The 25,847-nt window shown below is 40.6% G+C and overlaps 1 protein-coding gene across 1 annotated transcript; it reads left to right on the forward strand.

The window, feature by feature from the left end:
- The first annotated feature begins 354 nt into the window (after positions 1–354).
- Positions 355–21,312, forward strand: klhl40a (kelch-like family member 40a). The gene is made up of 10 exons (XM_029705957.1): positions 355–774; positions 1,319–1,522; positions 2,064–2,201; positions 2,747–2,809; positions 2,907–3,449; positions 4,601–4,761; positions 4,931–5,038; positions 18,335–18,520; positions 19,707–19,856; positions 20,851–21,312. The coding sequence occupies exons 1-10, from the start codon at positions 595–597 to the stop codon at positions 20,954–20,956; spliced, it is 1,839 nt and encodes a 612-aa protein (XP_029561817.1). The 5' UTR covers positions 355–594; the 3' UTR covers positions 20,957–21,312.
- The last annotated feature ends 4,535 nt before the right edge of the window (positions 21,313–25,847 follow it).

Raw genomic sequence — 25,847 nt, forward strand, 5'->3', positions numbered from 1 at the left:
GAGAGAGAGAGAGAGAGAGAGAGAGAGAGAGAGAGAGAGAAAGAGACCGCAGGGAGGTCATTTTACACACTCACCAAAATGGAATCCTCAGCTTTGTGAGTCCCCAACTATAAATAGTGAAGCAGGGCCTGCACAGTAATGTTCTCCAAAACATACCTGACAAAGATCCTTTTGGGATCCAAACATTGTGGACTATGAAAGGTCTGTGTTGGAGAAAAGGAATGTGACGCCCCTACTTAATGACTACTGGGTCTTTCCAGTATGTAAAGTGATGTGTGTGTTGACTGCATATGCTATATTATCTATAAATACACTCTGAGTTGGAGAGACTGACAGCCACAGACAGCTGCGGGAACTGCTACTGATGTGGACTAGCTAGCTGCCCCATTACCCAACCTCATCTCTCGCTCTCTCTCTCTCTCTCTCTCTCTCACTGGACTGTACTGTGAAAACAGGCAGTACTGTGCTGTCCTGTTGTGGGGAGCGAGCAGGGATCATACCCTCGTCGTTTTAGAAATCTTTCCATACAAAAACATCTACAAGTTGATAGGATGTAAGAGAGGACCTGAGGAGAACCTAACAGAAAAAAACAAGATGGCTGCCTTATCGATAGACCCGGTGGAACAGCCAAGGATGTACCAGCAAACCCTGCTTCAGGACGGCCTCTGTGACCTGCTGGAAAACCAGAAGTTTGTAGACTGTGTCCTGAAGATCCAGGACAGGGAGTTCCCGTGCCACCGCTTGGTCCTCGCTGCCTCCAGCCCCTTCTTCAAGGTAATTTGTTGGTGCTGTGTGACTCAGCAAAGTACAAGCATGACGTTAGCAATTCTTGAGTTGTGGGTAGTGGATTCCCGCTAGGCCAGTGTTTCTGAACTTTTTTGTGTGTCGGTGACCGGCAGGCTATACTTCTTCCTCCTTGGAGGTTTACTTTACATTACAATTGGCATTGTAGAACTGACTGAGTCAGTGTCAACTTAACATCTGTGGGACTGGTCAAGAACATCACACAGGCCGGTACAGGTCCACAGGCCGGTACAGGACCACAGGCCGGTACAGGTCCACAGGCCGGTACAGGTCCACAGGCCGGTACAGGACCACAGGCCGGTACAAGACCACAGGCCGGTACAGGACCACAGGCCGGTACAGGTCCACAGGCCGGTACAGTTTGAAAAAACACTGCTCTAGGTCATAAATGTATGCACTCACAGCCTTGGGGAAAAGCTCCCACTAAAAAGCACATATGATATATTAACATCAATCATATTATTATCAATCATGATTGATTGATTGATTGGTTGATTCTTCTTCTTCTTCAAAGGCTATGTTCCTGTCCAACCTGGAGGAAGGAGGGAAGAAGGAAATCGTTCTGAAAGACGTGGAGCCTGGCGTCATGGCGATGATACTGCGTTACATCTACACCTCGGACATCAACCTGACAGAGCAGAACGTCCAGGATATCTTCATGGTGGCCAACATGTACCAGATCCCATCCATCTTCTCTGTCTGTGTCTCCTACCTACAGGTAGCATCTGTCTCTGTCTCTCTCTGTCTATCTGACTCTCTCTGTCTCTCTCTCTGTCTGTCTCTTTCTCTCTGTCTCTCTCTCTCTCTCTGTCTCTCGCTCTCTGTCTGTCGCTCTCTGTCTCTCGCTCTCTGTCTGTCTCTTTCTCGCTCTGTCTCTCTGTCACTCGCTGTCTCTCTCTCTCTGTCTCTCTCTCGCTCTCTCTGTCTCTCTCTTGTTCTCTCTCTCTCTGTCTCTCTCTCTCTCTCTGTCTCTCTCTCTCCTTGTCTCTCTGTCTCTCTCTTTCTGTCTCTCTCTCTCTGTCTCTCTCTCTGTCTCTCTCTCTCGCTCTCTCTCTTTCTTGTTCTCTCTCTCTCTTTCCGTCTTCTCTGTCTGCGTCTCATACCTACAGCTAGCATCTGTCCCTGTCTCTCTGTCATCATCATCATCGGGAGAAGCTGGTCATGGGGAATGGAATAGACCTCGTCTAAGAGAGAGCCGGCTAGGGACGAGATTGAACAAGATAAGAAACTGTAGGTGATATTAGTATATTTCCCTGTAGGAGAAGCTGGTGCTGGGGAACTGCTTGGCTATCTTCAGGCTGGGGCTTCTGTTGGACTGTCCCCGCCTGGCTTTCACAGCTAGAGAGTTCATCTGTGAGCGTTACCAGCTCATCGTCAGGGACCAGGACTTTCACCAGGTAACCTAGTGTGTGTGTGTGTGTGTGTGTGTGTGTGTGTGTGTGTGTGTGTGTGTGTGTGTGTGTGTGTGTGTGTGTGTGTGGGGAGGGGGGGGGGGGTATATTTGGGGTATTGTGGCAGCCCTTTACTGCAGTCAAATGACTAGTGGCCTCATGGGTGGAATGTTATTAATATTGTTCATAATTTCATAATTAATACACTTTTTTTTTTAAATCAGCCGAACATCTGGTGTTTCTATGTCAAAAGGTTTTGTTATATTTCAGTTTTCTGTAATGTATAAGAAGTGTAATATGGGGATGCAAACTCTAAATGTAATACATTTCATCTCTATATCTGACATGGTCCAGGTGTCTTCTTCTTTTTAAGCCCATAACCATGTGTGTGAGGTGTATACTTTTGTTTCAAAGTAGATTTGTTTAAGACTACCAAGAAACACTCTGTGTGACCCTGATTTAGCACACTGCAGCAAAAAGTTTAAAGGAAAAATATAAATGTTTCTGTCTCTGTGACAATTGACAATAAAGTATATTCCTTCATCCACCAGCTGGGCCCCAGCGAGCTGGCAGCCATCATCACCTCCGACGCACTCAACGTGGACCGAGAGGAGGTGGGTGGTTGATGGATGAATGGATGGATGGATAGATTGATTTGGGACGTACCCATTAATCTTTTCCCATTCTGGTCCTCTTAACCTGGACATTTAGGTGGTGTTTGAGTCTCTGATGGACTGGGTGGGCTACGACAGAACAGAGAGGGTGAAGGAGCTGCCTGATCTTCTGCACTGTGTCCGCTTCCGCTTGATCCCGGTGGATTACTTCACAGAGAAGGTTGAAAATCACAAGTGGATTCGGGCCAACACGGAGGTCAAGAAAGAGCTGCAGCTGATCAAAGACGCCCACAAAGGAAGACTCCCAGAGGTCCAGAGGTCAGGGAACAGGAAGTCCAAGATGGCAGGTGACAAGGAAGATGAAGAAGACTCTGACGATGAGCAAGGTTTGCTTCCAGGGATTCTGAACAATAACCCTCGGTTCGGGATGTTTGAGACAGAGCTGATCCTTATGATCAGCGACACGGGGAGCGTAGCGTACGACCCGGTGGGGAACGAGTGTTTTGTGGCGTCTGAGTCAACAGAGATCCCTAAGAACCACTGCAGTCTGGTAACCAAGGAGAACCAGGTGTTTGTGGCTGGAGGATTCCTCCTCAATGAGGACAACAAGGAAGAACCACTCAGCTCCTACTTCCTACAGGTATGTCTCTCTGCTATTATTAAACATTAGTCAGGTATGTCTCTCTGCTATTATTAAACATTAGTCAGGTATGTCTCTTTGCTATTATTAAACATTAGTAAGGTATGTCTCTCTGCTATTATTAAACATTAGTCAGGTATGGCTCTCTGCTATTATTAAACATTAGTAAGGTATGGCTCTCTGCTATTATTAAACATTAGTAAGGTATGTCTCTTTGCTATTATTAAACATTAGTAAGGTATGGCTCTCTGCTATTATTAAACATTAGTCAGGTATGGCTCTCTGCTATTATTAAACATTAGTCAGGTATGGCTCTCTGCTATTATTAAACATTAGTCAGGTATGGCTCTCTGCTATTATTAAACATTAGTAAGATATGGCTCTCTGCTATTATTAAACATTAGTAAGGTATGGCTCTCTGCTATTATTAAACATTAGTCAGGTATGGCTCTCTGCTATTATTAAACATTAGTCAGGTATGGCTATCTGGTATTATTAAACATTAGTCAGGTATGGCTCTCTGCTATTATTAAACATTAGTAAGGTATGGCTCTCTGCATGGTCTGGTGGTGATTAACATTCAGACAGACTGTTGGCCACCTTCCTTATGTTCCTTGCTGACATTTTGGTTGTTATAACAGATGTTCATAACATTCACTGTCACCAAACTCCCTGTGTCAGAGAGATACTTTGACTTACTACCAGAGAGATTAGTTTACTTTCTACCAGAGAGATTAGTTTACTTTCTACCAGAGAGATTAGTTTACTTTCTACCAGAGAGATTAGTTTACTTTCTACCAGAGAGATAAGTTGACTTACTACCAGAGAGATAAGTTTACTTTCTACCAGAGTGATACTTTGACTTACTACCAGAGAGATACTTTGACTTACTACCAGAGAGATACTTTGACTTACTACCAGAGAGATACTTTGACTTACTACCAGAGTGATACTTTGACTTACTACCAGAGAGATACTTTGACTTACTACCAGAGAGATTAGTTGACTTACTACCAGAGAGATAAGTTGACTTACTACCAGAGAGATTAGTTGACTTTCTACCAGAGAGATACTTTGACTTACTACATGCAGAATGATATGAACTATTATGCCATTGATAAACCATTCTGGTATCTTCCTCTCTCCTCCAGTTTGACCCTATGAGCGGAGAGTGGCTGGGGATGCCCTCACTGCCAGGCCCTCGCTGCCTGTTTGGGCTGACCGAAGCAGAAAACTCCATCTTTGTTGTGGGCGGCAAGGAAATGAAAGAGGGAGAACACGTTCTAGACTCTGTCATGATCTATGACAGACAGTAAGTACAGTACAGGGACTCTACCCCTTTTTCTGTCTCTGCCTCTCTCTGTCCTCTCTCTCACTCTCTGTATCTCTCTCACTCTCTAGCTTTCTGTCAATGGTAAAGACAGACAAGAGACAATTTATAAAACTATTTTTAATTGTTGGTTCTATGTTATGTTCTACAGGTCATTTAAATGGGGCGAATCAGACCCTCTTCCATACACAGTCTATGGTCATGGAACTGTCTCACACAATGGCCTTGTCTATGTCATAGGAGGAAAGGCAGAGAGCAAGTAAGTCACACTTTTGAAGATTGTATGCTGTCCCCTATTCATGGTTCGCATGTTTCGTCACAATATTGATTTGAACTTTTGTTTTGTACTAATGCCCAACTTAGCATTCTACTCAATGCATCGTCAATGAGCGCTGATGGAGATTTCATGTAAACTGCATTACAGTGGCTTGGAAATACAATGTCAATTCAAAGGGAGGCAAATAATTAGTAGGAAAACCTTTTGTCATCATGTTGATGTCGCCAGATTGACTTTGGATGCAGTATAACGTTAGCTAGTTCGCTATTTTTGACAACATTGCCATTTATCTAAAGTAAATTTCACGACATGATAATGCTGGCAAAGTTGTTTCGTACTAAACATTTTTACTACTTTTGCAATGCCAGACACTATAGTGTAATTTAGACTATTCAGTCATGATAAATACAGAACTACCGGGTTTAACAATACCCCCAAAAAATGTATGAAATGTATGCATTCACTACTGTAATGCATACATTGGTGTTTAAGGCACCACTGTTACACTGCCGGTAGAGGGCGGCATGAGAACGTTCATAACTGAGGCCCTGAGGGTTCTGATTCATAAGAGGTACCTGGATATGAAGTGTTACCTAACTGGCCATGTAGAAGCTGCTTGTGTGTCTACAATCATAGCCACAGGAAGTAGTTTGGGGGGTGTGCTGCGATATGGCAAAGTGGGGTGCACTTCTACACAATTAAAAACTCTCAAATGCTATTTGGAGAATAGCAAAAAAAATATATGAAAAAAATACCAACAGACATTAATTATCACCACAACATTAGGTTTATGTCAGGTTTAAAGTAAGGTGACCAGATTTCTGAAATTAAAACCTGGGACATTTCCAGTTCGGCGGTCAATATATCATTAAAATATCCAATGTGTAACATGGGTCGTATAAAGGGGACCAAGGTGCGGCGTGTAGAGTGCTCATACTTTTCTTTAATGAAACACTTAAAACAGAAAACAACAAAACGACAAAACAGTTCCGTCAGGTACGACAGAAAAAAACGGAAAACAACTACCCACAAAAACCCAGGAAGAAAAACCCCTACTTAAATATGATCTCCAATCAGAGGCAACGAGGACCAGCTGCCTCCAATTGGAGATCAACCCAAACAACCCCAACATAGAAATAGAAAAACTAGAACTAAAACATAGAAATAGAAAACATAGATAAACCCAAAACACCCCCTGTCACGCCCTGACCTACTCTACTATAGAAAATGACATCTTACTAGGGTCAGGACGTGACACAATGTTATTATCTATGAAATAAAAAAGAGGGACAATTCCGGTTTCATGTATTTGGTCTAACAGGCACACTGTGATAGACAGAGAAAACAACTATATTACAGAAACTACAGACAAGACAGAATTGTCCGATCTGAACAGCCATTCAGTGGTCCTGGTAGTCTGGGTAAAATAAGAGCAGAAGAGAACATGAGTAAAATTGAAAAAATAGAGACAATAGTATATGTGTAATGACTGTCGTCTGAAGTTGAAGGAGTGGACCAAAGCGCAGCGTGGTAAGTGTTCATATTTTATTTATTATGAAACACACAAACAAAAGAAATGAAAAACCAAACAGTTCCGTCAGGTACAAAATCCCTAAACAGAAAACAACTACCCACAAACACAGGTGGGAAAAGGCTGCCTAAGTATGATTCCCAATCAGAGACAACGATGCCTCTGATTAGGAACCACACTCGGCCAAAACAAAGAAATACATCACATAGAATGCCCACCCCACACCCTGACCTAACAAAATAGAGAAATAAAACGGCTCTCTCAGGTCAGGGCGTGACAATATGTGAAATATTTAACAACGTAATAAAGAAATTAGACTTTGAGATTGGTAACTACACAATACACTTATACCAACCTAATCTGTATATTTCTCAGAAGAATGCATCTTCTTCAGGATTGCTCTGTCTTTGGCCAGCTTCTCCATGAACTCCTGGCAGGGGAGGTTGAAGTTTGTCTTCACAATAAGCATGGCCTTGATGGTAGGAACAGTAAACCTATTTCTTGCTGCTGTCCATATATCATTCATTTGGGAGAACACTCTCTCGACTGGTGCATTACTTCCAGGTAAGCACATGACAACAGATGCTAATCTAGCCAGGTTAGTGTGTGGGATGTCGTTCTCTTTGAAGTGGGTAACCACCGTGCTCCATCTCTGACTAAGCGGTATCTCAGATGTTTTCCATTCTTCAAGCGATTCCCCCCTTTAGGAACTCTTGCTGGCCAGTAACCTCGTCAAACAATGCATCCTCATTGATGATCACATTGGGGCATTTTTCCTGCAGTGTGGCTGCTGCCTTCTGTATCTCTTCACGCTGAGGTTTCCTTTTTAAAAGGAGACAATGTAAATCTTTTAGATTATCTGTGTGCTTTCCACATGCTTGCAAGTAGTTCACAGCCATAGTGAAGAATGATTGGAATGTTTTGAGAAAGCTGTCTTTAGACATTTCTCCATTTTCCTCTCAAATGGCACATACATTTTCAGCATTCTTTCTAGAGCAGGGAGTATGGACAGCCAGCGAACATTTCTGTGTCCTAAAATGTTATGGTACTCCTGGCCAAAAAACTCACAGAAGCTCTTCAGTCTTTCTACTCTGACGGTGAAAATATCCAAATATCTTTGTGAGCAGGTACTCAACATCAAGGGGATTCAGATCCAAAGCTGTTCTGGCCGTGTTATGAATGATGTGGGCAAGAAAACCTAAGCCAATCACTTCCCGCTGCAGAGTATTTTTAACTTTGGTATGGACATTGACCCTCCCCAGCCTATTCAGTCCTCCAAAGTTCGTATTTGTGTTTTCGGCAGAGAATGCCACGACTTTGTTATCCAGGTTAAATTTTTGGATGACCACCAGTACCTCAGATGCAATCTCCTCTGCTGTTTCTCCTTTCAATTCAACAAAATCAAGCAGTTTTGTTTCCACAGATGTGTTGCCATCATATATCTTACAATATCTGACTACTATTGGCAGCAGCTTTACATATCCATGATTGGATGCATCAATGGACAGGGACACACATTCAACCTGGTCTAGGTCCTGTGTTACCAAAGTAGTTTCTCATGTTGCTAAAACGTTACTCACTATGGGGTCACATTTTGCCCTAGCACATGTAAACTTCGGCTCATAAAGCTCCCGTGTCAGTTGTGCTGTGCAGTCCATAGATCTGTAACTATGATTGTGTCGCATAGTGTGGTATTCAGAGACACCCTCCTGCACAGCTAATCATAATCTTCTTGGGAAGGCTCAACCTTCATGAAGAATGTGGTTGCAATCAGAGAGGCTTTATGCTTTTTCGTCTGTTGATGTTCTACCACTGCCGTTCTTCCCCCGCTGCCAATTGAAAAAGAGGAATTACAAAGGGTGCAGTTAACCATTCTATCGTCTTGACCTGAGCGTATAAATGGAAATTCTCTCATCATGTCATTAAAATGGCATTTTCCATTTCTTGTCTGCTCTTCTTCACTCTCCTTGTGTCACTCTTCTTCACTCTCTTAACTTTTTCTTCTCCTCCAATCTTTCTCCACTCGTCTTCCTGCTCTTTCTCACTTTCCTTCTCTTTACCTTTCCACCTCACTCTTCCACACTCTCCTCGGTTCCCTTTTTTTACTCCCTTCATTTTTCCTCCTCCTTCCTCTCCAATCTTTAATAATAAAGAGTACACAATTAGATAAAATACTTTGGTTAACAGATTCACATTGCTTGCCTCATTTTTGTATTTTAATCTCAAAAACATTGTTTGGAATAATAAATTGGCATGCTCTGTAATCATATCTTTACCTTTCCTCCTCTCTCTCTTTCACTCTGCTTCCTATCCAGTCTTCCTCCTCTCCACTCTCTAACAGAAAACATTATGCTAATGTTATCCATTACAATTTAAAAATATATTTTCACACTACTTATTATAATGCCAAACCATTAAAATTGTAATCTACAAATAAATATTCTCATAATTAATTGTGCATTAATTTAATATAATCATATTTTCTAAATTAGCCCGTCCACTGCATGTTTACATGTGAACGTTTTTTAACCTAATAGCTAGCATGACCGTTGCTAGCTAACCTAGCTAGATAACTTAGTCGACATAGCTAATGTTAGCTAACATAACCTATTTAAAACCTTATAAAGCAGATCATCTATCTATATAATAAATTGTGACATTATAACATCATTAGCAAGTATCTCAAAGTATTGTAATTTAGCTGGCTTAAAAAGACGTTTGTGGTGATGTAGTGAATGAAGCTGCTATAGCGAGCAGCTCCCTCTGCTGGACAAAACAAGCACAACGCGATTGAGACGTAAACCGGTCGGCTCTGCTGCCCGGTCTTTCTTGCCAAGTAAAATATTATTTCACTTTGCAATCTGTTATTTAACGCACAGTTAAAAACGGGGACATTTCACGGGGACAGCTCCAGCCGGGGACGGGCCACCAAAAACGGGGACTTTCCCCGGGAAACGGGGACGTCTGGTCACCCTAGAATGGCATGTACTAAGCAACCTCATACATAGGCTACACTGACTCATTTAGTCTAGTTGTGGAACAGCGCATACAGTGCAGCATGAAATAGATGCATAATACACGCTATCAAGGTCGACTTCAAATACCAACATAAACGTGAAAGTAACCAGAGCATAAAACAGCTGACTGCGAATGCAAACTATGTCAGATAAATCCTTCACATGCATTGAAATAAAAGGCATACATCAAAGGACTTACTTTGGCCTCCAATCGACAAAAGCCACATAAATAAAAACAAACTCCACCAAGATTTTCCTTTTGTATTTCATGATTTTCTTCATTCCTTGGTGGAGTTTTAATTTATGTGACTTTGTCAGTAATCAGTTTACCGTGATTGAACAACATCCAGCGCCTCAGTCCAGGTTGGCATAGGGGAGCTCCGAGTCGTGTGGCTGAATGGACAATGTCTCTGTCTTGTAGCCAGCTAGAATTATTCAGTATGTGGTTAGTTGGACATTTTTGGGGGGGCACAGTGGAGTAGCCTACAAATATATGAAAATATGAAAATATATGAAAATCATAACTTGCATGCAGATCTTTAGTAATGCTAGGATCAATTGTAAATTGTAACTCGTGAAAAAGTTTAGAGGCTATATGAAGTCATCCTTGTGGAACGGTGCGTCAGTCTACTATGAGAGTGCGCTTCCCACCCAAATTGTTGCTCTACATTCAGAGATGATCCTTATAATTTGTATTTATTTGCATTTAACCTTTATTTTTTATCAGGGAATCATACCGAGACCAAGGTTTCTTTTACAGATGAGCCCTGAAGTTCATAAATTACAGAAAATACACACATCAAAATATAAATACAAAATGCAAGCAGAAAGAAAAACACGGTCATAAAAAAACAATCACATTCATCAGTAATAATGTCCTCAATCAGCTTTCTGAATTACCCTAGAGGGACCAGAACATCACATTCATCAGTAATAATGTCCTCAATCAGCTGTCTGAAATTACCCTAGAGGGACCAGAACATCACATTCATCAGTAATAAGGTCCTCAATCAGCTTTCTGAATTACCCTAGAGGGACCAGAACATCACATTCATCAGTAATAATGTCCTCAATCAGCTTTCTGAATTACCCTAGAGGGACCAGAACATCACATTCATCAGTAATAATGTCCTCAATCAGCTTTCTGAAATTACCCTAGAGGGACCAGAACATCACATTCATCAGTAATAATGTCCTCAATCAGCTTTCTGAAATTACCCTAGAGGGACCAGAACATCACATTCATCAGTAATAATGTCCTCAATCAGCTTTCTGAAATTACCCTAGAGGGACCAGAACATCACATTCATCAGTAATAATGTCCTCAATCAGCTTTCTGAAATTACCCTAGAGGGACCAGAACATCACATTCATCAGTAATAATGTCCTCAATCAGCTTTCTGAAATTACCCTAGAGGGACCAGAACATCACATTCATCAGTAATAATGTCCTCAATCAGCTTTCTGAAATTACCCTAGAGGGACCAGAACATCACATTCATCAGTAATAATGTCCTCAATCAGCTTTCTGAATTACCCTAGAGGGACCAGAACATCACATTCATCAGTAATAATGTCCTCAATCAGCTGTCTGAATTACCCTAGAGGGACCAGAACATCACATTCATCAGTAATAATGTCCTCAATCAGCTTTCTGAATTACCCTAGAGGGACCAGAACATCACATTCATCAGTAATAATGTCCTCAATCAGCTTTCTGAATTACCCTAGAGGGACCAGAACATCACATTCATCAGTAATAATGTCCTCAATCAGCTTTCTGAATTACCCTAGAGGCACCAGAACATCACATTCATCAGTAATAATGTCCTCAATCAGCTTTCTGAATTACCCTAGAGGGACCAGAACATCACATTCATCAGTAATAATGTCCTCAATCAGCTTTCTGAAATTACCCTAGAGGGACCAGAACATCACATTCATCAGTAATAATGTCCTCAATCAGCTTTCTGAATTACCCTAGAGGGACCAGAACATCACATTCATCAGTAATAATGTCCTCAATCAGCTTTCTGAATTACCCTAGAGGGACCAGAACATCACATTCATCAGTAATAATGTCCTCAATCAGCTTTCTGAATTACCCTAGAGGGACCAGAACATCACATTCATCAGTAATAATGTCCTCAATCAGCTTTCTGAAATTACCCTAGAGGGACCAGAACATCACATTCATCAGTAATAATGTCCTCAATCAGCTTTCTGAATTACCCTAGAGGGACCAGAACATCACATTCATCAGTAATAATGTCCTCAATCAGCTTTCTGAATTACCCTAGAGGGACCAGAACATCACATTCATCAGTAATAAGGTCCTCAATCAGCTTTCTGAATTACCCTAGAGGGACCAGAACATCACATTCATCAGTAATAATGTCCTCAATCAGCTTTCTGAATTACCCTAGAGGGACCAGAACATCACATTCATCAGTAATAATGTCCTCAATCAGCTTTCTGAATTACCCTAGAGGGACCAGAACATCACATTCATCAGTAATAATGTCCTCAATCAGCTTTCTGAATTACCCTAGAGGGACCAGAACATCACATTCATCAGTAATAATGTCCTCAATCAGCTTTCTGAATTACCCTAGAGGCACCAGAACATCACATTCATCAGTAATAATGTCCTCAATCAGCTTTCTGAATTACCCTAGAGGGACCAGAACATCACATTCATCAGTAATAATGTCCTCAATCAGCTTTCTGAATTACCCTAGAGGCACCAGAACATCACATTCATCAGTAATAATGTCCTCAATCAGCTTTCTGAATTACCCTAGAGGGACCAGAACATCACATTCATCAGTAATAATGTCCTCAATCAGCTTTCTGAATTACCCTAGAGGGACCAGAACATCACATTCATCAGTAATAATGTCCTCAATCAGCTTTCTGAATTACCCTAGAGGGACCAGAACATCACATTCATCAGTAATAATGTCCTCAATCAGCTTTCTGAATTACCCTAGAGGGACCAGAACATCACAGTCATCAGTAATAAGGTCCTCAATCAGCTTTCTGAATTACCCTAGAGGGACCAGAACATCACATTCATCAGTAATAATGTCCTCAATCAGCTTTCTGAATTACCCTAGAGGGACCAGAACATCACATTCATCAGTAATAATGTCCTCAATCAGCTTTCTGAATTACCCTAGAGGGACCAGAACATCACATTCATCAGTAATAAGGTCCTCAATCAGCTTTCTGAATTACCCTAGAGGGACCAGAACATCACATTCATCAGTAATAATGTCCTCAATCAGCTTTCTGAATTACCCTAGAGGGACCAGAACATCACATTCATCAGTAATAATGTCCTCAATCAGCTTTCTGAAATTACCCTAGAGGGACCAGAACATCACATTCATCAGTAATAATGTCCTCAATCAGCTTTCTGAAATTACCCTAGAGGGACCAGAACATCACATTCATCAGTAATAATGTCCTCAATCAGCTTTCTGAAATTACCCTAGAGGGACCAGAACATCACATTCATCAGTAATAATGTCCTCAATCAGCTTTCTGAAATTACCCTAGAGGGACCAGAACATCACATTCATCAGTAATAATGTCCTCAATCAGCTTTCTGAAATTACCCTAGAGGGACCAGAACATCACATTCATCAGTAATAATGTCCTCAATCAGCTTTCTGAAATTACCCTAGAGGGACCAGAACATCACATTCATCAGTAATAATGTCCTCAATCAGCTTTCTGAAATTACCCTAGAGGGACCAGAACATCACATTCATCAGTAATAATGTCCTCAATCAGCTTTCTGAAATTACCCTAGAGGGACCAGAACATCACATTCATCAGTAAAAATGTCCTCAATCAGCTTTCTGAATTACCCTAGAGGGACCAGAACATCACATTCATCAGTAATAATGTCCTCAATCAGCTGTCTGAATTACCCTAGAGGGACCAGAACATCACATTCATCAGTAATAATGTCCTCAATCAGCTTTCTGAATTACCCTAGAGGGACCAGAACATCACATTCATCAGTAATAATGTCCTCAATCAGCTTTCTGAATTACCCTAGAGGGACCAGAACATCACATTCATCAGTAATAATGTCCTCAATCAGCTTTCTGAATTACCCTAGAGGCACCAGAACATCACATTCATCAGTAATAATGTCCTCAATCAGCTTTCTGAATTACCCTAGAGGGACCAGAACATCACATTCATCAGTAATAATGTCCTCAATCAGCTTTCTGAAATTACCCTAGAGGGACCAGAACATCACATTCATCAGTAATAATGTCCTCAATCAGCTTTCTGAATTACCCTAGAGGGACCAGAACATCACATTCATCAGTAATAATGTCCTCAATCAGCTTTCTGAATTACCCTAGAGGGACCAGAACATCACATTCATCAGTAATAATGTCCTCAATCAGCTTTCTGAATTACCCTAGAGGGACCAGAACATCACATTCATCAGTAATAATGTCCTCAATCAGCTTTCTGAATTACCCTAGAGGGACCAGAACATCACATTCATCAGTAATAATGTCCTCAATCAGCTTTCTGAAATTACCCTAGAGGGACCAGAACATCACATTCATCAGTAATAATGTCCTCAATCAGCTTTCTGAATTACCCTAGAGGGACCAGAACATCACATTCATCAGTAATAATGTCCTCAATCAGCTTTCTGAATTACCCTAGAGGGACCAGAACATGACATTCATCAGTAATAAGGTCCTCAATCAGCTTTCTGAATTACCCTAGAGGGACCAGAACATCACATTCATCAGTAATAATGTCCTCAATCAGCTTTCTGAATTACCCTAGAGGGACCAGAACATCACATTCATCAGTAATAATGTCCTCAATCAGCTTTCTGAATTACCCTAGAGGGACCAGAACATCACATTCATCAGTAATAATGTCCTCAATCAGCTTTCTGAATTACCCTAGAGGGACCAGAACATCACATTCATCAGTAATAATGTCCTCAATCAGCTTTCTGAATTACCCTAGAGGCACCAGAACATCACATTCATCAGTAATAATGTCCTCAATCAGCTTTCTGAATTACCCTAGAGGGACCAGAACATCACATTCATCAGTAATAATGTCCTCAATCAGCTTTCTGAATTACCCTAGAGGCACCAGAACATCACATTCATCAGTAATAATGTCCTCAATCAGCTTTCTGAATTACCCTAGAGGGACCAGAACATCACATTCATCAGTAATAATGTCCTCAATCAGCTTTCTGAATTACCCTAGAGGGACCAGAACATCACATTCATCAGTAATAATGTCCTCAATCAGCTTTCTGAATTACCCTAGAGGGACCAGAACATCACATTCATCAGTAATAATGTCCTCAATCAGCTTTCTGAATTACCCTAGAGGGACCAGAACATCACATTCATCAGTAATAAGGTCCTCAATCAGCTTTCTGAATTACCCTAGAGGGACCAGAACATCACATTCATCAGTAATAATGTCCTCAATCAGCTTTCTGAATTACCCTAGAGGGACCAGAACATCACATTCATCAGTAATAATGTCCTCAATCAGCTTTCTGAATTACCCTAGAGGGACCAGAACATCACATTCATCAGTAATAATGTCCTCAATCAGCTGTCTGAATTACCCTAGAGGCACCAGAACATCACATTCATCAGTAATAATGTCCTCAATCAGCTTTCTGAAATTACCCTAGAGGGACCAGAACATCACATTCATCAGTAATAATGTCCTCAATCAGCTTTCTGAATTACCCTAGAGGGACCAGAACATCACATTCATCAGTAGTAAGGTCCTCAATCAGCTTTCTGAATTACCCTAGAGGGACCAGAACATCACATTCATCAGTAATAAGGTCCTCAATCAGCTTTCTGAATTACCCTAGAGGGACCAGAACATCACATTCATCAGTAATAATGTCCTCAATCAGCTTTCTGAATTACCCTAGAGGGACCAGAACATCACATTCATCAGTAATAATGTCCTCAATCAGCTTTCTGAATTACCCTAGAGGGACCAGAACATCACATTCATCAGTAGTAAGGTCCTCAATCAGCTTTCTGAATTACCCTAGAGGGACCAGAACATCACATTCATCAGTAATAATGTCCTCAATCAGCTTTCTGAAATTACCCTAGAGGGACCAGAACATCACATTCATCAGTAATAAGGTCCTCAATCAGCTTTCTGAATTACCCTAGAGGGACCAGAACATCACATTCATCAGTAATAATGTCCTCAATCAGCTTTCTGAATTACCCTAGAGGGACCAGAACATCACATTCATCAGTAATAAGGTCCTCAATCAGCTTTCTGAAATTACCCTAGAGGGACCAGAACATCACATTCATCAGTAATAAGGTCCTCAATCAGCTTTCTGAATTACCCTAGAGGGACCAGAACATCACATTCATCAGTAATAATGTCCTCAATCAGCTTTCTGAATTACCCTAGAGGGACCAGAACATCACATTCATCAGTAATAAGGTCCTCAATCAGCTTTCTGAAATTACCCTAGAGGGACCAGAACATCACATTCATCAGTAATAAGGTCCTCAATCAGCTTTCTGAATTACCCTAGAGGGACCAGAACATCACATTCATCAGTAATAATGTCCTCAATCAGCTTTCTGAATTACCCTAGAGGGACCAGAACATCACATTCATCAGTAATAATGTCCTCAATCAGCTTTCTGAAATTACCCTAGAGGGACCAGAACATCACATTCATCAGTAATAAGGTCCTCAATCAGCTTTCTGAATTACCCTAGAGGGACCAGAACATCACATTCATCAGTAATAATGTCCTCAATCAGCTTTCTGAAATTACCCTAGAGGGACCAGAACATCACATTTCAGAACATTTTGAAGATTGTTCCACACAATAAGATGTAAGAAAACTAAAAGCTGACTTACGTAACTCAGGAGAGACCAACGGAATTTCCTGAGTTCTTCATCCCTGAGACCCGGGGGTGGTGACTCGTATGTCTAAAGTTTAGTAAGGATGTTAGGTACAGTGGGATTTTTTTGTAAAAGGGCTTTATAAATGAAAACTTCATCAACGTACGTGACACTAAATAGGGCCAACCAACTTTCTGGTAGAGAATGCAGTAATGAGTACTAAAATTATCACCTATAATAAAGTGGAGTGTGCTATTATATACTGCATCTAATGGCTTTAATGAAGTGGCACCTGCGGTCAAATAGATGATGTTGCCTATTGTCTAGGATCATATGTGCGACCAGCTCATTTTTTTTTTTGTATTTGCCTGTCTGCATTATTCGCCAGGGAAGGGAAACATACTGCGAATATTGAAGCGTTGCATCAACAAGGTGGCTCTGAGAATATGGCGGTCGGAGAATGTTTTCCCTAAGGCAAGCTTGTCTCTGATATTACTGTGTTGCCTGGATCTGGATCAGCATCTGGTTGCTCATTATATACGTTTTAAAAACAGCCCTAAATCCACACTAGCTAAATAACTTAGCAATATTTAATGATGTTTTTGCCAGCAAGATCGATCTGTTAGAATATCACATTTTTATTCAGGAAGATGAACAAGCAAGACTGAAAAAGTGAAAAGTGAAAATGTATTATACCAGAGGCAGGTAGGCTGCAGGTAGGGATTAGGGATGTGTCACGTCCTGACCATAGAAAGCTTTTATTTTCTATGGTAGAGTAGGTCAGGGCGTTAGTCTAGTTTATTATTTCTATGTGGGGTTCTAGGTTTGTTTTTCTATGTTGGTGATTGTGTATGATTCCCAATTAGAGGCAGCTGGTAATCATTGTCTCTAATTGGGGATCATACTTAAGTAGCATGTTTTCCACTTGTGGGTTATGGGATATTGTGTTTTGAGTTAGTGCACGTAGCATTCTCTGTAGTCACGGTTCGTTGTTAGTTTATTGTTTATTTGTTTTTGTCTATGCTTAGTTTCCCTTTTCTAATAAATAATGTGGAACTCAACATTCGCTGCGCCTTGGTCCGATATTCATTCCAACGAACGTGACAGGATGATGATGTAGGCCTATAGCAAGAAGTTTAAAAAGTTAGCCCAACCAGGTAATCATTCATTATTTTCATGATCTATTTTATCATTCTGTCACTGCATGACAATGCACATTTGTTATAGCCTACAGTTGTTATTGTCTTTGAAGCCAAAAACAAGACATGTATGTTGGGGAAATGTTCTGAAGTTGTTCAGTTGTGTTTATTTTCATACCAATAGGCCTACATGAAACCAACATTGCACTAGCTTGCTGGGCGAATTAATTAAAAATATCAATTAGGCTTACAGCTATAACAACCTGTATTTAATAAATTAAAACCACAATTAGGCTTACAGATATTATAACCTATATTTAATAGCAATAAAACAACTTTTGCTTTCGAATGACCAAAAAGGAGGGCTCCCCACTTCCCAATTACCAATTAAATTAACCCCTTGGCTATCAGATTACAACAAGGTTTACAAGGCCAAATTCAAATGCCGATATCAAATTAAAAGCAGTCGGTGCCTAATAAAAAAAAACAATATTTTTTTCTTTTGGTTTTTCAGGTGGTGCTCAGCACCCCTACTTTCTGTCTAAAACTCCACAAAATATGAGTTCTGGTATAATGTTACTGTACTGTATCGTATTGATCTCTATAGGAAGTGCATACTTAGAGTGTGTGTCCTCAAGCCCACTACGTTAATATACTGTGTTTTGTCCCCTAGGAAGTGCATACGGAGGGTGTCTGTCTACAATCCCACTAAGTTTGAGTGGAAGGAGCTAGCTCCTATGAAGCTGGCTCGTTCTCTGTTCGCTGTCACGGTCCACAATGACCAGATCTACGTGGCCACGGGCGTTACAGACACAGGACTCACCAGCACTGTAGAGGTCTATGACATCGCTACAAACAAGTAAGGGCTCTTTTCAATCCACATCGCGGAAGTTCAGCTTTAAAGGCGTGATTTGAAATTTGAACTACAATGTCCCCTCTTTAGAGAAGACTGCATTCCCGGTAAACGCTGCATATGTCGACTCAATTGGAAATGACCTTTTACGTTTCTAATGTGGAATCTGTAACGGTTGATTGAATAGAGCCCTAAGTCTGTACTTAATTGAATAGAGCCCTAAGCCTGTACTTAATTGAATAGAGCCCTAAGCCTAAGCCTGTACTTGATTGAATAGAGCCCTGGGCCTGTTCTTGATTGAATAGAGCCCTAAGCCTGTACTTGATTGAATAGAGCCCTAAGCCTGTACTTAATTGAATAGAGCCCTAAGCCTAAGCCTGTACTTGATTGAATAGAGCCCTGGGCCTGTTCTTGATTGAATAGAGCCCTAAGCCTGTACTTGATTGAATAGAGCCCTAGGCCTGTACTTGATTGAATAGAGCCCTAAGCCTGTACTTGATTGAATATAGCCCTAAGCCTGTACTTGATTGAATAGAGCCCTAAGCATGTACTTGATTGAATAGAGCCCTAAGCCTGTACTTGATTGAATAGAGCCCTAAGCATGTACTTGATTGAATAGAGCCCTAAGCCTGTACTTGATTGAATAGAGCCCTAAGCCTGTACTTGATTGAATAGAGCCCTAAGCCTGTATTTGATTGAATAGAGCCCTAAGCCTAAGCCTGTACTTGATTGAATAGAGCCCCAAGCCTGTTCTTGACTGAATAGAGCCCTAAGCCTGTACTTGATTGAATAGAGCCCTAAGCCTGTACTTGATTGAATAGAGCCCTAAGCCTGTACTTGATTGTTTATTCTTTGTTTCATGTTATTCATTCATGAGGGGATGTAATAGACTATGGTTTGAACCCTGGTTACAAGACAATGTTAGCCTACTGAACTAAAGCCTGGACATTACCTCAGGGAGCTAACACAAACCATTGGACACACACTGGTTCAATTAATGTTGTTTCCACGTCATTTCAATGAATTTGCCCAGTGGGAAGTATTTTGGTTTCAGGCAAGGTTATTTATTACACGAGCATGGTTCACAGAACTGCCTGGGCTACATTTAGTACATGTTGTTATAATGTGTATGCTGTTATTTTATTATAATGTGTGTTTTAATGTGTGTTTTAATGTGTATGCTGTGTTCCAGGTGGTCAGAGTTCGTAGAGTTCCCCCAGGAGCGTAGCTCCATGAACATGATCAGCATGGGGGAATGTCTGTACGCTGTGGGGGGCTTCGCCATGATGCCCAGCGAGATCAGCGACGAGCCACAACCCACTGAGATGAACGACATCTGGAGGTAATTTCTATAATATCTTATGAAGCATTCATACACACTACATAGTGCTTTATAGAGCATTCATAAAGCACTGCATACTGTTGATGTCCACAACCCACTGAGATGAACGGCATCTGGATGTTAGTGCTATAATATCTTATGAAGCATTCATACACACTACATAGTGCTTTACAGAGCGTTCATAAAGCACTGCATACTGTTGATGTCCACAACCCACTGAGATGAACGGCATCTGGATGTTAGTGCTATAGCAACTTATAAAGGCTTTATAGAGCATTTATTAAGTCTTATAAACGCTTCATAGATCATTCATAGGCACTACATACTGTACATCAGTTGTTTTTTTAAACCTCTCCTCTGGGACTCCCAGACAGTTAACATTGTTGTATCACTGAACTATTCTCAGTTAACCCATAACTAAAATATTACATAATCTGGTCAGATGCTCAGTCAGAGGCTAAAGTACCATTTATGTTTACGGGAGATTATCCCTGAACGACCACACATGATTCACTTACCTGATTCACTTACCTGATTCACTTACCTGATTCACTTACCCGATTCACTTACCTGATTCACTTACCTGATTCCCTTACCTGATTCACTTACCTGATTAGTTGACAGGTTGAATCAGGTGTGCTAGCTGTGCAATAGTTCAAATACATAGAATGGCTTGTTTGAAAACCCCTGCTGTAGATAATCACAGATGAACGACATCTGGAGGTCAGTTATATAACAGCTTAAAAAGGCTTCATAAGCACTACACTGAGATGCACAACACCTGGAGGGCAGTTATAAACTCTTGTAATAATAAACAATTCCCATGAACCATTATTAAGGGCAACATTGGCTGAACGTACGGCATTATTACTAGTTATAGGCACTGGGAATGTACTCCATTAAAAGTTCTTCGTCTGAAAATGAGTTGGGTGCTGCTGGATCCGTGTAGAAAATCCACAGACAATGAACAATGCACTTTCTCCTTTCCCCACAGATTTGAGGAGGACTGCTGGAATGGGATTTTGAGAGAGATCAGCTATGCTGCAGGTGCCACGATTCTCGCTGTAAAGCTCAATACACTTCGTCTCACCAAGATGTGATCAGCTCTATAAAAAAATACAAAAAAGAATACTGGAGATGTTTTCAAACCTAGAATCACGTGTGTTTAGAGCAGGGCTGGAGCAAAAGCCTCTACACCCCAGTAACTCTCCAGCAGGACGGTTGGTCACCGTTGCTACTCTTCTAATGGCAAGGAGCCTCTTCAAATAGGTTGATATGAAAATTGGCTTTATTCTACTGAATCAAAAATGAACAATTAGTCTATTTGAACTGAGCTAATAGTAATTGTTTTGACAGTTAGTATACAATTTGTATATTACTTTTGTTTTTGTAACATGCTGTTTTTCTTTATTGCTTAATTTCTTTGTATGAAGCACAAATAAAGATTATGAATGAATGAAAAGTCTGTCATTTATTTTCACTCCTGAAGCTATTGAAGTCGGGAAGTTTACATACACCTTAGCCAAATACATTTAAACTAAATTTTTCACAATTCCTGACATTTAATCGAAGTAAAAATTCCCTGTCTTAGGTCAGTTAGGATCACCACTTCATTTTAAGAATGTGAAATGTCAGAATAATAGTAGAGAGAATTATTTATTTCAGCTTTTATTTCTTTCTTCACATTCCCAGTGGGTCAGAAGTTTACATACACTCAATTGGTATTTGGTAGCATTCTTGCTCGCACATGCTTTTTCAGTTCTGCCCACAAATTTTCTATGGGTTTGAGGTTAGGGCTTTGTGATGGCCACTCCAATACCTTGACTTTGTTGTCCTTAAGCCATTTTGCCACACCTTTGGACATATGCTTGGGGTCATTGTCCATTTGGAAGACCTATTTGCGACCATGTCGATATAGGACTCGTTTTACTGTGGATATAGATACTTTTGTTACTGTTTCCTCCAGCATCTTCACAAGGTCCTTTGCTGTTGTTCTGGGATTGATTTGCACTGTTTGTACAGATGAACGTGGTACCTTCAGGTGTTTGGAAATTGCTCCCAAGGATGAACCAGACTTGTGGAGGTCTACAATTTTTTTTCTGAGGTATTGGCTGATTTATTTAGATTTTTCCATGCTGTCAAGCAAAGAGGCACTGAGTTTGAAGGTAGGCCTTGAAATACATCCACAGGTACACCTCCAATTGACTCAAATGATGTCAGTTAGCCTATCAGAAGCTTCTAAAGCCAGGGCATTTTGGGGAATTTTCCAAGCTGTTCAAAAGCACAGTCAACTTAGTGTATGTAAACTTCTGACCCACTGGAATTGTGATACAGTGAATTATAAGTGAAATAATCTGTAAACAATTGTTGGAAAAATTACTTGTTTCATGCACGAAGTAAATGTCCCAACCGACTTGCCATAACTATCGTTTGTTAATAAGACATTTGTTGAGTGGTTGTAAAACGAGTTTTAATGACTCCAACCTAAGTGTATGTAAACTTCCGACTTCAACTGTATCTATCTATACCTTTAACTGTAATTGAACATAATTAGAACTACTGTAAAAACAATAATCAAGTGAATGTCTGTTATCATCCTTATTTCCATAGCAAAACACTAGAGGGCGCTAAGACCCCATTAACCGATACAAGGCAGTAAATACACATCGAGTGGAAACGGAAGCAACTCCTGAAAGTACAAAGAACCTGCAGTCCATATAAATGTACCAAGCCTTTTAGACAGATGCTGTTTGAATGCCAGCATGGATGAACTTAGTGCAAAATGTTGTACTCTACAAATAAAATGAACATAAAATCCCATAAGAAACCGTAGGAAGGTTTCATTCACCAAATGTATCCATAGAGGTGCCAAACAAGTATACTTCTGGCTGTGGAATAGGAGGCTTACAGCTGGGCAATGGGTGTCCTTGATTTCATTTCTTGCATTCTTTCACTTATATTTTCAAAGAGATTTGTATGTACTACAGCGCATCCAGAGAGAATCCTGGCATACGTTTCTATAGGTTTAACAGAAACGGATAGAAGATGGTCATTCAGGTGAGTAGCCTACTGAGTCAGTATGGTACTACTTCACTACCCATTCATATAGTCTCCCAGGGTTTACCATCAATCTACACATAGTAGCAGACTGATGGTACTTCACCAGAGAAGGTCAGGGATTTTATTGAGGTTCGAACAATCACACGTAATGTATGTACGCTGTATTATTTATGGCCACCAGAGCAGAGGCTGAGAATAACGTTCCTCTTTTAACAGATAAGATGAACTCATAGACCACAGTTCAGCAGATCATTCAGGAGATAAGAGACAGACATGGGTGGAACAGAGCAGTCATCTTCCTGTCTCTCTCTCTCTCTCACACACACACACACACACACACACACACACACACACACACACACACACACACACACACACACACACACACACACACACACACACACACACACACACACACACACACACACACACACACACACACACTAGAGATCTCCTTCTCACACACAGACTCTAGACTGATTTATGGAGATGTTCTTCACTGTGCATCTGAACACACAAATACACGCATGCATATACACACACAGGGAAACAGGTGTATGCACACACACTCATCTGCACACTCATCTGGGGGTCCATCTGCCTAGTTTGAGCTCCTCCTGTCCTGCCTGACCCGGTCCTGTCCTGCCCTGTCCTGTCCTGACCCGGTCCTGTCCTGCCCTGTCCTGCCCTGTCCTTTCCGGTCCAGTCCTGCCAGCTGATAAAATAATTATTTTGTCCTAGTGGGAGAGTTGTTTAGGAAGAGTTGGAGGAGTCCTGGCCTGCTACTTTTCGCTGCAGGATAATACAGCCTGGTCTCATAGACTAGACGTAACATAGTACATGTCAATTCAAGACACTCAAATTAGTAGGATTATGTTACATTTGGTATGGTTACATAAGGCAAATGGTTCCTTAAGGCAAAAACAAAAGTAGGATGGTTTGTAGGGATTGATGGGTGGGCGTATAACGCAAACGTCTAGCAACCCAAATGTTGCGAGTTTGAATCTCAACACAGACAACATTAGCATTTTAGCTAATTAGCAACTACTTCACCTAACCCTAACCTTAACCCTTTAACCTAACTCCTAAACTTAACCCCTAACACCTAACCCCTAGCCTAGCTAATATTAGCTAGCTAGCTAACGTTAGCCACCTAGCTAGAATTTGTAACATATCATGCGTTTTGTAAATTTGTAACATATTGTACTTTTTGCGAATTTGTAATGTACTGTACATTTAGCAAATTTGTAACATTTAATACAAATTGTAATTCGTAACATATCATGCGAATTGGGTGATGGACATCCACAAATGAATACATACCATACAAAATGAAAAAAATACAACTAAATTAAGTATCTCGGATTTACGTACAGAATAACATGAAATGCTCTGAGACCGGTTGGATAACATGGCCGTGTTTAAGATTTGATCAACTCGCCCAGGTGTGTGTGTGTGTGTGCCTGTGTGTGTGTGTGTGTGTGTGTGTGTGTGTGTGTGTGTGTGTGTGTGTGCGTGCGTGTGTGTGTGTGTGTGTGTGTGTGTGTGTTTAAATCCCACATTAATATTAAGTTGCGCCAGCGGTCGGAGAGTGAACTTAGAACACAGCAGACACAACATAACACAGTGTCACGAGACTTCCAACATTTTGTAGCATAGCTGACTGTAGCGGTACAGAAAGCTGCACCTGTAAATTGAAATGATATTTCATTACCCGGACATGTTGACCTTTCACTGATAAGGAAAATTATTTAAAGGAGTGTTTATGAGCAGTGGTGGAAAAAGTACCCAATTTTCATACTTGAGTAAAAGTATAGATGCCTTAATAGAAAATTACTCAAGTAAAAGTGAAAGTCACCCAGTAAAATACTACTTGAGTAAAAGTCTGAAAGTATTTGGTTTTAAATGTACTTAAGTATCAAATGTAAAAGTAAAAGTATAAATAATTTCAAATTCCTTATATTAAACAAAACAGATGGCACCATTTTATTTGTAATTTTATTGATGGATAGCCAGGCGGCTAGCCAGGCACACTCCAACACTCAGACATACTTTACAAACGAAGCATTTGTGTTTAATGAGTCTGCCAGATCAGAGGCAGTAGAGATGACCAGAGATGTTCTCTTGATAAGTGTGTGAATTGGACCATTTTCCTGTCAAAATGTAACGAGTACTTTTGGGTGTCAGGAAAATGGATGGAGTAAAAAGTACACCATTTTCTTTAGGAATGTAGTGAAGTAAAAGTAAAAATATAAATAGTCAAGTAAAGTACAGATACCTACTTAAGTAGTAATTAAAGTCGTTTTACTTAAGTACTTTACACAACTGTTTATGATTAAGGCAGTCGTGCCCAATCAAAGAAATCATTGTGCCCATGGTTTCCCATGGTTTTATCCTCATTCCATCCTCATTCTGGTCTTCCCTGTGGCTCAGTTGGTAGAGCATGGTGTTTGCAACGCCAGGGTTGTGGGTTCGATTCCCACGGTGGGTCAGTACAACAACAAAAAAAATATGCATGAAGTGTATGTATTCACTACTGTAAGTCGCTCTGGATAAGAGCGTCTGCTAAATGACTAAAAATTCCACAGACTAATTGTGCACACAGTTACGCGGGAAATGTATGATAAACGAGATCACCGTGATTTTTACAGAAGTTAACAGGTTGTTTTTCTCTTGTTGTGGGGCAATGGGGGATATTTTAGCTCATTTGATTTCTTTATTCCAATATTTGATTATGACAGCATAATAACACATGGCAACACAATGTCATATCTGATTCGGCATAATTGTAGTCTTGTCAAATCACAATTGAGCTACAAACACTTTGAGACGTACGCAACTTTATAATTTGAGTTGTTCTCAGTTTTTCAACTATGTATTTTATGACGAGTAGAGCACAGGGAAATTGTTGTCTTCCTCCAGGTGGAAGAA

The sequence above is a fragment of the Salmo trutta genome, chromosome 21, assembly GCF_901001165.1.
Source record: "Salmo trutta chromosome 21, fSalTru1.1, whole genome shotgun sequence".
Classification (NCBI taxonomy): Eukaryota; Metazoa; Chordata; class Actinopteri; order Salmoniformes; family Salmonidae; genus Salmo; species Salmo trutta.

What these genes read in the sequence shown, in the direction of transcription:
- klhl40a (XM_029705957.1), top strand. Translation starts at nt 595, where the DNA reads ATGGCTGCCTTATCGATAGACCCGGTGGAACAGCCAAGGATGTACCAG. An exon ending in GTCATGATCTATGACAGACA is followed by an intron (nt 4,762 to 4,930) that starts GTAAGTACAGTA and finishes TATGTTCTACAG; the next exon opens with GTCATTTAAATGGGGCGAAT. An exon ending in TATGACATCGCTACAAACAA is followed by an intron (nt 18,521 to 19,706) that starts GTAAGGGCTCTT and finishes GCTGTGTTCCAG; the next exon opens with GTGGTCAGAGTTCGTAGAGT.